Source organism: Tetrao urogallus (genome assembly GCF_951394365.1).
Source record: "Tetrao urogallus genome assembly, chromosome: 12".
Lineage (NCBI taxonomy): Eukaryota > Metazoa > Chordata > Aves > Galliformes > Phasianidae > Tetrao > Tetrao urogallus.
Genome location: NC_136825.1, coordinates 17,314,266 through 17,327,502, shown reverse-complemented (window position 1 = coordinate 17,327,502; position 13,237 = coordinate 17,314,266). Strand labels below are relative to the sequence as shown.

Below are 13,237 nucleotides of genomic sequence, written 5' to 3'. Positions count from 1 at the left end.
GGGCTGACAGAATACTGCAAGGGTTTGGGGGCTGGCACTGTCTGCTCTTCCGAGCTCTGCCTCCACCAGCATCCCTACAGCTCATTCTCTTAACCCTTTTCCAGGCTTGCTGGCCTCAGTCCACAGTCACCAAACTGCTCTCCCTGTCCCCAATCCCATCCTTTCTGCACCTCACTTGATTAAAGCAGAGCACCTCCCACTCTGTTTTCACCAAGAGCCTCCATACTCCTTCCAGGCTTCCACTAATTGATGTGCTCCCCCGTCAGCTTATTTAGAGGACTGCTAGCTCCCTGGGAGCATGCTTGGCTATAGCCAAACTCTCTCTCTGTAACCATCTTGCCCTTCTGTCACAAGAGCTACTCAGTTGTTGTATATTTAAGTGCAGTGCAATGGAGTCACTGCCTAGGAGAGCAGCGGGTGCTGGCTGTTAACATGGTGGTGGTGGTTGGGGATAGTTAATAAGTGTTGCTGGGGCTGAGGGCAGGGGACATTCCATCCATGGGCTGTGGAACTCTCGGTAACACTGAGGATGCAGCAGGTGAGAATCAAAGCAAGCAGTGATGAGGAATGCCTGAGATTCAGAATGCTATTTGGGCAGTAAATCCCCATGCTGAGACAGAGCCGATTGCATTGTGCACTGAATTGGGCTCGTGACCAGCAGCATTCTTGCTTCTACCTTTGTACCAGAACAGCCTGCTGCCAGAGCTGCCTTGTCCGTGCTGCTTCCTGCTGAGCTGGGCTGCAATATCTCGTCCTGCGCCGTGCTCCCCATCCTGGGACGCTGCACCCTGATCCCAACCCGGGACAGATGGGACAGGCAATCGAGTGCTCAAGCAGAGGCGAACCACCGCTACCAGCAGCAGCGAACCGCTCTGTAAGGCTCCCTGCTTCGTGCAGGCAGCGGGGCCAGCAGCCCCCGGCCACCCCCTGGGAGCAAAGGCCGCTGCCAGCAGCGGATGCGAGGCGTCCCCTGGGCGCTCACCGGGTTCCGACACGAAACCCAACTCGAGCCTGGCGCCAGTGTGACGCGGGGACAAAGCAGGGACAGCAGGCATGTACGCATGCGCAGTGCGCGCGGCTCTGCGTTGTGTAGCGCCACGTGGGGCCCGCGTACAACGCTGTCAGGATGGCCGAGCGGTCTAAGGCGCTGCGTTCAGGTCGCAGTCTCCCCTGGAGGCGTGGGTTCGAATCCCACTTCTGACAAGTGATAACGTTTTGCGCTGGGCCCCTCGCGTTTTTATCGCGTTGTTTCTCTGCGCGTTTCCCGCGTCTCTCCCGCAGCGGCGCTAAAAGAGCAGGCGGGAGCCGCCCGCCGCAAAAGGGAACGTTGTCAGAAGTGGGATTCGAACCCACGCCTCCAGGGGAGACTGCGACCTGAACGCAGCGCCTTAGACCGCTCGGCCATCCTGACCCGCCGGCCGAGCCGCCGCCATTCACTCTCTTGACGTATCTATGCGACGCGGCGCCGCCCCGACGGGGCGGACCGGACTGCGGGGGGAGCTTCCCCGTGGACAGCCCCGCCGGTAGCGCTGAGGGCGGCCCGAGCCGAGCGCTCGTGGCATGGCGGGGCTGCCCGGATCCGCGGGGACGCGGAGCAGCTCCACGGGAGCCCCCGCCACTCTGCCCTCCCCACGCCTCGACGAAGCGTTCCTGTGCTCGCCGCTCGGGGGACTGATGGGCGCCCAGGCTGTGAGTAACGGGGTGAAGGGGAGCGGGACGCTGATGGGGTTGTGACATCCTTGCAGCAGCACCAGCGTGGCTCTCTGCTCCACATTTAGGCTCCCATGGAAGGCTGGGACAAGAGGAGGGCAGTGCGAGGGGTGGAGGCGGGAAAGGGATGGAGCTGATAGCAGGACTGCTCCCAAGTGCTCCTCTCCAGGGGCTCCTGCTCTAATGTCTCCTGCTGCCACTGCACAGCGGGGCTTTCCCTATCCCCATTTCTCCCAAACGAGGGTTAAAAATAGATGCAAAAGACAAGATGGTATTGTCTGGACTGAAACAACAGCAGCTGAGCAGCAGGAGCATGCGTGCAGCAGGACAAAAGCCACTATGTCCCCTGCACGACAATGAAGGGCGCAGACATCACAGCTCCTCCTGGCTGAGCTCATGGGAGAGCTGTGGGTGCAGCCCCAGCGGCGCCAGGATGAGGATGGGGTTGGTGAGACCTCCCCGGAATACTGCGGCCAGCTGTGGAGTCCTCAGTGAAGGAGAGATGTGGATCTGTTGGAGCACTTCCAGAGAAGGGGCACAAAAATGACCTGAGGGATGGAGATTCTACTCTGTAAGGGCAGGCTGAGAGCTGGGGCTGTGCAGCATAGAGAGAAGGCTCTGGGGAGTCCTGAGCAGCCTTTCGGTATCTAAAAGGGTGGCCATAAAAAAGAAGGGCACAGACTCTTTTAGCAGGGTCTGTTGCAATGGGAACAAGGGGAAGGGGTTTCAGGCTACAAGAGGGGAGATTTAGACCTCCCCCTGCCCATCCTGCAGGTGCTTGGCCTCCTGGTGTGGGCTCTCCTTGCTGACACCACCTACCACCTCCACGCAGCGTATGGCTGGGTGCTGTTTGTGTCCATCTTCCTCTGGGTAGCGACGGTCCTGCTCTTTGTGATGTACCTCCTGCAGCTCCCCATGAAGTTCTACATGGTCCCCTGGCCCCTCATGGTACGTATGCTGGGTTTGCTCCCAGGGTGAGGGGCTGGGCCCTTTTCCTGTGGTTCTCCTAGGAAAAGGGAAGGAATATGGGGTCAGTCCAGCTAGGTGACTGGAGAACCAGAAGCCCATCTCCACCCCCGTGCATCAGTAGCACCAGGTGGCACCATGCTGTGACACCAGGTGGGGAACCTCCATGTGGATCAGCTCTTGTACCAAAATGTGTGAGCACATGCCTTTGAAGCTCCCTAGTAATAGAAACTTGAAAATGAGCACAACCGATGAGAAAAGAGCTCTCACATCCCCCGGTCCAACTCCTACCCACCCCCACTGTGCCCACTGACCATGTCCCTCAGTGCGACATCTCCACACTTCTTGAACACCTCCATGGATGGTGATTCAACCACTTCCCTGGTTTGTCAGCTTTCTGCACATCCTTGTCTTTGCCTATGGTAGAGTGCACTCATACCTGGGGACAGCCCTGAACCAACCAGGGTGGCGCTCAAGTCTTTTGCTTTTGGAAGAGCCCTACGCAACCGCCCCAAGAGGTGGGCTGCTGGGTGCAAAGCACAGCCCAGATCTCCTCACCTCCTCTTTGCCCTCTCCAGCTGATGATCTTCAACGCAGTGGCAACCGTTCTGTACATCGCCGCCTTCGTCACGTGCTCAGCAGCCGTGCGTCCCACCTCGTGGCGCCAGTGGGATTACAACAGGAGAGCCGCCGCCTCCGTAAGTACGGGCGCGTGGGGCCGTGGCTGAGCTTCTGGGACCGAGGGCTCACGCTGCACTCCGCTCCTCTTCCAGTTCTTCGCCGGCCTCGTCATGCTCACCTACGGGGCGAGCACCTTCTTCAGCTTCCGTGCCTGGAAAGGACCGGGCAGCAACGCGGCCAGCAGCCAGGCGGCCAGCCAGGCGTGAGGCCGCCATCGTGGCCGCTGTCCGTGGTGCTGCAGTCCCGCCCGTCGGCGCTCTGCTCTCGGGTGACCGCGAGATGCTGAGGGCTCACCGAGGTCGAAGCTCCTGCTGGTCCTCGCACGGTGCACAGGAGCCAGCTGCTCGCTGGAACACCTGTACCGAGGAGGCTCGCCCCGTTGGCTGCACTCCAGTACTAACATTCACTAAACCAAGCCCGCGTGGCTGCCTGTGGTCACGCACAGATGCGGTGTAAATAATTGCAATTAACTTCTGTCCACAGGGGCAGAGCTGGAAGATGAAGGCTAGGCCAAGAAAGAAGTCTAAACTGTTATCACGCTGATCTTCAAAATAAAAAAGTCAAAGCACAGTTTTATGCTTTCAATAAATATCTTCCTAAATCCAACATTCAAGTCTGTCTGTTCCACCACTGCTGCTGTCAACAAATCCAGCTTTTGTTCTCTCGGGATGTGGTGGGCATTTGCCACAATGCCAGATGCCCAGCCACTCACCACAACGTTTTCCTTGACATCCTTCTTGTACAAGCTAGTAAGTCTATTTCATCTGGTTTTAATCTATTTACACACAGGCAGCTACTCTGTAAGTTTACCACATACGCTGTTTGCATGGGTAAAGTTGTGCACAACACAACTTGTATCCAGAGGTGGGCTCAGGAAGTTTAAGTACATTACTGAAAGGTGTGAATTTAAAAGGGACTGCACAAACTGCACTGGAATCACAGAACCAGGAAGAGCTCTCAGACCCCAAATCCAACCTCACTGTGCCCACGTCCCTCAGTGCCACATCCCCACAGCTCTGGGACACCTCCAGGGATGGTGACTCCCCCACCTCCCCGGGCAGCTGTGCCACTGCATCACTGCTCTCATGGAGAGGAATCAGCCCCTAACAGATCTACTTGCACATGCTGTGGAAGGAAAGCAGGCACAATGGAGCATCAAGTCTCAACAAATACGTACAAAACCCAAAATCCATAAGAAAATTGGCCTCTCAAAATGCATTTTGGTGGCAATGTTAGAACTCTTAAGAAATGAAGTCAGACTTGCACACAGCCCAGCGCATATAGAAATTTAATCTCTTATAAAAGACCTTTGCCTGGTGGAAAAGGCACCGATTGGAGCCCAGTCCCAGCGTGTCACAGAGAAACAAATCATCCCAGGAACATCAAATCACAGAAACCAGCCAGGACGGAGTGAGCAGGGTTTGATCCGGGCAGCTCCACTCAAAACCAGGGGAGTTTTGGTGCAAATTTTCACGGTCTAAAATTGAAATGAAAAAGGAGCAACAACAAAACTTCACTGTGAGTTGGTATCAGCACACCCAAGTGCTTACAAAGAGCTTGAATGCTCACGTGGATGTTGTTCACAGGCGAATGACACAGAGGTCAACCACATCCCCACCTCACAGCCAAACTAATGCATCTAGTCAACACGCTATTTGAATTATTTTACAAAATAAATTCATCTGAAAACACTCAACAGAGAATTTGTGAGTTAAGCAAGCAGAACAGCACAGATCTATCAACAGCAAGAAGTGAGGAACCACGCCTCTGTGAAACGGTGACTTTGGTACACAGGAAACTGAGATATAAGCCCCATCCAAATATGAATTCACTCAACACCGTGTGCTCCATCTGGACTCTGAAATTACAATAGGCTGTGCTTAAAACAGAACCACCTCCCCTCTGGGACGTCACTGTCCGGGTATCCACTTGCACTGCTGTTACTTCACATAATTATCCAGAGCAACTGCAACAGGAGAATAAGGATTTTGCTCCAGTTAAAATTAAAAAGGGAAATTTGGGGTTTAGTTAAGAATTAATTCAGCTCAACAATTCACAATTAAAACATGTCAATGGGGTTTCTTTTAAAATTGATAAAACCTTAAAAAGTCTGAAGGAAGGAGTTAACCAAAGAGCTCCTGTCCACGTACGAATGGCAGCCCGAGGTCTTGATACCTCCAATTTTAACCTCAGGATTCAGAAGGGCACGTAGCTGCATCTGGTTTGGATCAGAGCTGCTACCCAACGGCCTCATTTTTTTCCTCTGATAACAGCCACCTCAGGGCATTGCCCCGCTTGCCTCCCAGCCCTGCATGCTGACCATGCTTGAGGGAGCAGCCTGCACAGCTCAGTCTCCTCTCTGCTGCTCAAATAAACCACTTCAGCAATCAAACCCTAGCACTGCTGAGATGACTGGCAGAAGCCAGCCAGGATCATCTTTGTGCTGGTAGGAGGCTTTCTCTCTGCAAAGCAGGCTGTACTGCCTGCCCAGGTCCTCATTGGGTGACAGCTGCTGCTGCACTGGCAGGGAACACTCAGTGCTCTGCAGCACCAGCAGCCTGCTCCTGTCTGCTCTCATGCTTTTAGACATGCATTGCCTGAGCGTGTCACGAAGCAGGAGATTAACATGTCTGATAGCACAAGAGCAGAGGGTCACTATGGCTCCAAATACATTTTAATTGCAACTGTCAAGGCAGAAGCAGCTGGGGTTTGGTGGCAGGCTTATGGCTACGGCCCCACTACCAGCACTCACTTCACCAACAGCTAAAGGAAACACACATTTTAAACAGCATGCTATTTAGAGCAGCCAATGACAGATGGTGAACAGGTCCGTGCCCAACATACCCTCAAGCTTACAGCTGTGCCACTGCCAAACAGAAACAAACTGCACAGATAGGCCAGCTTTGGATTTGTCACAGTTATTTCCTCAGTGTAGAACAGCTGGGGGCTGAAGCAAAGCCAATCAGAACTTTGCACCTTAAGGATGAGACTGACTTAAGCCAAGGAGCAGACAGATCTGCACGCTAACACAGCAACCCTCACCCAGCACACAGGCAGCCTGGGGCTAAAACATCTACATATGGAAACATACACTTCTGTAACAAAGCTGTAACATCAGATTAAAGATTAAAAAAGGCATGTATGTATTCACACCTGCCCAAGAGCTGGACAGACACTTTCTTTTTGCACTGCCTTCTTGATTCTTTAGAGTTCTGCCTCTTGGGATGATGGCTGAGAAGCCAACCCCGCAAAAAAACACATACAGCTCTATTTATCGTCTTCTCAGCACGCTGAGTTTCTTTGTAACAGTTAGAATGGTGTGCAAATACTGTGTATTTAAAATACAATTACTCCAGGAGGACTACAGTTCTCTTCTTCTGTGGCCACTGAATACCAGCAAGTTTCAGGCATCTGAAGGCACAGTCTGAGAGAGTTTTCATCACATAAAAGCACCTTGATTCTCGTGACCTTTTGTGTTTTAATGTCCCAATGCAAGCTGTAGCAGTGCACCAACTGTTCTAGGAGGAGGAGATGGATGATTTGTTTAGTGATGTCACCACTAATCCACCACTTAAATCCAGACTTCGACCTTCTTTTTCCTAGAAATGTCAGAAAAGAAGACATCCTTAACTCAATGCTGCTTTGAAATACACAACCTTTTGAGTTCAAGAGATGAAATTCATATTCTGTTTGTCAAACCAATATAAAACTACACATTACCTGAGCATCTGAGCACTCAGCTTGCTGCGAGACTTGAAAAAATCCTTAGCAGAGCATTTATTCTCTCTTTTTTCAATCTGTTTCCTCCTCTTCACAACCAAACCTCAGCAAGAGGTTGTGCAGAAGCTGGATTTAGTACCTGCGTGTCACTGCCAGCTGCACACCCAGCTCACAGCAGCCTCCTGCACCCAGGCAGTGCTGTGGGAACTGGTGATACATGGCTCCTGTGGGTTCACCTTTTGTCTCCAGAGTGGAACCCCCAGCTGAAACTATTCCTGCTGCTGAGACACACACTGCCTCCTCACCCTGTCCCCAGGAAGTTACAGGGGTGCAGTTTGAGTTCAAACAGCCTCTCAATTAAGTTCTTTTCCTTTTGGGCCTGTATAACCTGTGAATGAACGCTGTTACCCACCGCGGTGACGCTGCCTTTGTTGCTCTCAGGCAGAGCTGTGCAGAAATAACAGCCATCATGCCAATGAAAATAACCAAAGTGACACACTTACAGCTCTGTAATCCAAGAACATTTCCTTGAAAGCCAGGAAGTCAGTAAATGTGAGGAGCATATCAAATATATCACCTGCCATTTCGTCTTTGTGCTGCCTATGGAGAGAAGATGAGGAATGAGAAAACCATGCGTTCAATTCTTATTTTAAAATGTGAGGTCAAAAAATGGCACCAGGACACCAACAGAACTTCAACAAGAACATTGCAGGCCTCTCATAAAGCACCATTTTAGACAAATATTACCTTGCAGCATTTCCAATCGTTATAATACACACATTAAAATATTACCATTTATCTAAACACAAGCTTTAAGAGTATCAGTTTCTTTGTCTGATTTCCAAGGACTGATGTGTAAGTCAAAAGAACTCATATCCAATCAGCATTTATTCCAGTTATTCTACAGTAGAGAAATACTCCAAGTTGTCCTTTCCTATTGTCCTATTTCCTATGTCCTATGTCCTATTAATGGAGCTGTTCACTTTAATTAGCCTTCACTAGATGGCCCATACCTGCACAGGTAACACAAAACCCTTATTGCTGTTAGTCTGGGAGATGCTACTGAGTGGCAGTTCAAAGCTTTCTGGACCCAGACCTCTAGAGCTCAGTTTAGATCCCAGAGCAGCCCTGCTAAGATTAAAGGGTGCAGCCCCCAGAGTCACCAAGCAAAACAAAAACACATCAGAAAGGTGGAGAATGTGAAAGTCCGGTTTTAAACAGGTTCAAAGCAAAAGAAACTTGGAGTAGAAGTGGTTGTGGGTTTGCTTGTTGTTTGTGTTTACCAGCAGATGATTCTAAAACATATTTCAGCCAATACTGCAGGAATTCAGAGTAGCAGAGCACTACTACTACTATTATGATCCTTAAGGGGGAGCTTCTTTCTCAAGGGAGAGCTGTGAACACCTGAATTCAAATCTAGATAGAAAGATTGAGACACACACAACCCTCCCTCCCCCTCAACAAAAGCAAAGCAGAAGACTCACTGCAAAGACATTGTGAAAGCAGTCATGTTAAAACCAGGAATCCGATCGAGCAGTTTTTCTTCAATGTATTTCTCTATTAAAGAGATCTTAAAAGAGAAACAAACAAAGGCCAATCAATCAAAACCAACACAATCAGGAATCCTCTCCACCCCGCAGCATCTTAATGATCTTCACATGCAAATTTGAAACCAGTCTTCCTCACTTTGCTTTGTCATGCACACAACACACAGGCTGGATTTCTGTTAGAAGTTAAACAGCTGAACACCGTGTAAGCTTTCAGGTGAAACAAACAGAAAGGAACCCGTGGCTCCAGATAATCCCCCTCTTGCTCACAGAGCACAGCTGTGCTCCACAAAGAGGCAGCAGGCATCACACTGCCTTTGCTCTACGTGAAGCCAGCATGCTACAAAAGGGAGAACGCAAGACCTGACTTTGGCCTTAGGAAAATAAAAAAAGCAATTCATGTGAGGGATAAGAAAAAGCATCTTACGTATTCATTAAATATAGAAGTGTAGATGAGCTTGTTTTCTTCTGACTCATCGAACTCCTGGTAGTGCTTCTCCATAAAACTCCTCTGTATGGACTGGAAGTCATCATCTGGACCACAACAAAAACGCATCATCTAGTTGGGGGTTGAGTCATTCTTTTCACAACAGAAACCCCACTGTCACCAGTCCTCTGCTCTCCTGTGGCAGCCACCCGCGTGGCACACGTGCAGGCAGTCACACCAGGAGCACAGCTGCTGCTGGGCCAGATCCTGGCCCATCTGTGAGAGTACAGAGGGAGCAGCTCCAGCTGAGGGAGCCCATCGCCCGTGGCAGCAGCACAGGCTGCTTTTAGGCAGCAGCTCTGACCTCAGGGTGGAATTTAAAGTCAATTGTCTTCCTACAGCTTCTCAAATTCAAAAGTACCAGCAGGACTGCCAGCTACTGAAGGCTTTTTTTCCCACTTGTGGAAATGAATAAAGCAAATTAGCACCAAACTCAACACAACAGGCAGGCTGCACACCTCTTGGTTAAGGTGAGAGCTGATGATTGTCTCTGCTCACACAGTACAGGACTGGCTTCGCTGAACACTCTTACCACCAACAGGTTCTGCCACATCGCAGGCTGCTGTTGTACAAACAGCACACAAAAGGCTTTCCTGTACACTTTTTTACTGCAGCAATGATGAGAAGAAAGGAAAGAGAGGAAAGAGCTTCCATGAGCAGGCAGAGGGTAGACTGGCTGTGTGCGTGCAGCATTTTTAGCACCCATCTTGTCTGCTTGCTGAGCTTACCCATGATGATATCCTCCAGGTACCCAACGATGGCATCAAACTCTGCATCAGATGGGGAGGAGCTGAAAGCAGAAAAGATGGTATTGCATAAATACACGTTGCAACTATGGGAGAAATAAACTTTACAATTAAGAAGTGTTAAGGAAAGGCCAAGTGCAGGGAAAGCCCAGTAAAGCGAAGCAAACACAATTTCCTAGTGCCAACCTAGGAAATACTCCACGAGACCGATCATGAGACTGCTGTGTGGGATTTTCATTAGGCATTTGTAATGTTTTCCTAACTAAAAAGTTGTTTTACTGGCGTTAATGTTACACAATTCCAGTCCAGATGCAAAAAGAACGAGAAGAGTACAACCATAACACCAAATTAAGCATTTTCCATGCCGTAAATCCAGGCTTCTACCACATTTATTTCCTGGATAACTCAACGTGGTGACCACAGAACTTTAGATGCTGTTTTGCAGTACTTGGCCTTCTTAATAAATACATGTATTATTTCACTAAAGAAACTTAAATGCTTTTTCTTGTGCATGCTGCACGCAAAGGGCAGAGCTTCATAAGGTAATGAGCCTCATAAGCAGCAAGCAGATGTTAAGCATCATTAATGATCTGAACACATCCAGAGAAGGAACCTTTAGCAGCAACATTTCAGAACCCTGCTCATTTTATGGCTCTTGTTCAGACACATCAGTTAGAAGCAGAGCAGAACTCTCCCTCAGACTGTGCTGCTTTCAGACAGCAGAGCACCAGAATTCAACTAAGAGCAGTTGAACTGTCTGGCCATAGGGCTCATCCTGACCAGAAAAAACGTAAAGATATTTGAATAAAGAATGCACCTGATCACCAGGCCATGTTCCAGCAACATCCGTGATGTGTTAAAGCTCAGAAGAGGAGGTGCGGGAAGCCCAGCAGAGCAGAAAGCACACATTTCCACCAGAGGGCACAGCTCAGCCAGCAGAGGAGCTCCCACAGGGCAGCAGCAGCTCTGCGTTCCTCCACGCCTGTCTGATTTCAAGCAACAGGGCTTCTCATTTTGCACTTCTATGCAAGACGACCTTGCTATGGATAATTTGCTTTTCTTTTTTCTCTCTCTCTCAGTGAACACCACCACAGTTTTTAGAGGCTTTTCCAGCTTATATTTCACAGCTTATTCTATTAATTTAAGCCAGTTTCAGCTTGTGAAGCACACCACCCGACTGTAGCTGTTCCCAACCAGCATCCATTGAGTTTCTCTAACCACACCTATACCTGCACATCTCAGCAAACACACGCTCACAAAGCAGCCCGTCGTTTAAGCACACCAAGGCCAGCACAACCTGTGCTGCTGTAGCAGCCCAAGGCCCGTGTACCCTTGGGGCAAGACAAACAAATGATGGAGAGAGGCACAGCCACACATCCCCTTCGGCCACAAGCTTCAGATGAGGAGCACGGCAGGGAGAATAGGGTGAGCCTTAACATCCACCTGTGTAAAATTCGGTTAGGTCATGGAAACAATGTTTGGGCTGGGAGGGATCTTAAAGCCCATCCAGTCCCAAGCCGTACTGTCAGCAGGCACATCTCTGATGGATCAGGCTGCCCGGGGCTCCACACAGCCCGGCCCTGAGCACCTCCAGTGAGGCACCCTCAGCTCGCAGGGGCTCACTGCCCTCACAGTGACAAGCCCTCTGAGACCCCACTCTTTCAGTTCAAAGCCATTCCCCCTCACGCTGTCACTGCAGGGCTGTCCGGCTCAGCGCACGGAGTTTGGACTTCATCTCAACTCTGAACGCATGCTCCTCCTCCTTCCCAGGGCTCTGCGCTGCTCTGCGCCCTTGTCGTCCCGAAGGGCAGCATCTACTAAGCAGCACGGCATACATTCACTCTCGCATTAAATTCCTAGTAAGGTACGTTAAGCAGGAAATAGCTGACGTCGGACCCGACGCAGAACGCAGCACACTTACACGGCTACACCGAAGTTCTCCTCCTCCGAGCTCTCCATCCCTCCTGCACAACACGCAGCTAGCTGCGCTCTTCCTTCTCGTGGGACAAAGTACTGAGGAATCGCACACGGGGAGGCGTTAATAGAAAAGTAATTAAGCCAGACGGACCGCAGGCCCACCCGGCGCACACACCGCCCCGCGCCGCCCCCCCCCCCAGGGCCCCGCACGCCCCCCGGCCCTGCCGTTACCTGGGAAACGCTTCCTTCCGGTCTGGCTGCAGCCAATCGCAGAGCGGAAGCGGCCGCAGAAGTCCCGCCCACACACCGGGAAGAGCCAATGGGAGATGGCGCGTGCCGCCATGGCAAGCCGGGATGGAGGGGTAAACGGATGGGATCTCATTCTCCATAAGCTTCCCCCTCACAGCTCTGAGGCCGTAACCCCAAGTCCCAGCACACGCAGAAGCACAAGAGAACGGCAAACACTCTTCAAGACGTTTTATTTTCAAACAGACCGACTGTGCCACGCTCCATCTCTCCCCTTCTTGAGTTTCCCACCCTCAGAGCCCCACAGCGAGCACCCGCTCCCCACAGCCACCCCATGGCAGAGGGCAGCAGAAAGCCAGCCCCACCTACAGCCTTTCCATACGTGAAATGAATAGGACAGCCCTCTGCAACACAACCCCTTCGGGTGCTGCTGGCTCTCTGCCCAGCAAAGTAATCTAAAGCATTCAGGTCTCCTTGGGAAGCAGCATGCACTCAGACCCACGTCCACAAAGGCACCTGGGTTATTTGGACCCCTATGTTTCAATCAGACACCTCTGTGGGCCTTGGAGCCTATCTCATACAGCACTTGGTACTGAGCAGGATTCCCAGGCACTTGGGGGAAGTTTTACCTCGGTTAATCCTGGCCAGGGAACCCAAAGCCTAGAGTTGACAGCATCTATTAAGGCAGAGGTCAAAGTGGTTCTGTCCCACTTCTTCCTCTACAGCACGCTTCGTATCTTTATGCCTATCGTTGCATTTGGAAGCATTTGGAAGATTCCGAAAAGCAGAATGGCAAAGTGGAAAACACCTGAACTTTGCAAAGTAGAGTCCATGAAGAAATGAAGAGGCCCAGGCACCCGTTTGCCATCTGACCTTCATCAAAACAGTTGGAAGAGAATTCACATTTCAGCAAGACCAGCCCTCGCTCCGCTCCCGATTCAGTCTGTATTTGGAAAAAAGCTCAACAACAAAGTGATGCACAGAACTTTCCTAGTGAACACCTTTTACGTGAGGCTCAGAGGACTTCTCTCCCTCCTCCTCCTCTGGATTAAATTCAGCACCCTTGAGTTAGGGAAGGCAGAATGTGAGAGGAACTGCTAGACAGCTTGATTCTGTGTGCAGTGCTGTCAGTAGGAAGCAAAAGTACTCAGCATGAGGAATACATCTCAGCTTTCCTAACAAAGATGGTAAAAGGTTGAGGATAAAATACCTCACAG

At 50.8% G+C, this 13,237-nt stretch overlaps 2 protein-coding genes across 3 annotated transcripts; one reads left to right on the top strand and one right to left on the bottom strand.

Annotated features, from left to right (window-relative positions):
• Nucleotides 1–1,560: 1,560 nt before the first annotated feature.
• Nucleotides 1,561–3,563, top strand: PLLP (plasmolipin; the record flags this gene model as incomplete). The annotated part of the gene is made up of 4 exons (XM_079541368.1): nucleotides 1,561–1,689; nucleotides 2,485–2,658; nucleotides 3,255–3,374; nucleotides 3,450–3,563. 4 exons carry the CDS (start codon nucleotides 1,561–1,563, stop codon nucleotides 3,561–3,563), a joined length of 537 nt encoding a protein of 178 aa, XP_079397494.1.
• Nucleotides 3,564–6,875: 3,312 nt separating this feature from the next.
• ARL2BP (ARF like GTPase 2 binding protein) lies at nucleotides 6,876–11,816 on the bottom strand (the record flags this gene model as incomplete). Of its 2 annotated transcripts, none has more annotated exons than XM_079541692.1 (6): nucleotides 6,876–6,956; nucleotides 7,581–7,677; nucleotides 8,562–8,647; nucleotides 9,052–9,158; nucleotides 9,840–9,901; nucleotides 11,779–11,816. In XM_079541692.1, the coding sequence occupies 6 exons, from the start codon at nucleotides 11,814–11,816 to the stop codon at nucleotides 6,876–6,878; spliced, it is 471 nt and encodes a 156-aa protein (XP_079397818.1). The 2 variants fall into 2 exon arrangements, with proteins under 2 accessions (XP_079397818.1, XP_079397817.1); XM_079541691.1 differs by lacking the exon at nucleotides 6,876–6,956 and adding an exon at nucleotides 7,379–7,465.
• Nucleotides 11,817–13,237: the final 1,421 nt, after the last annotated feature.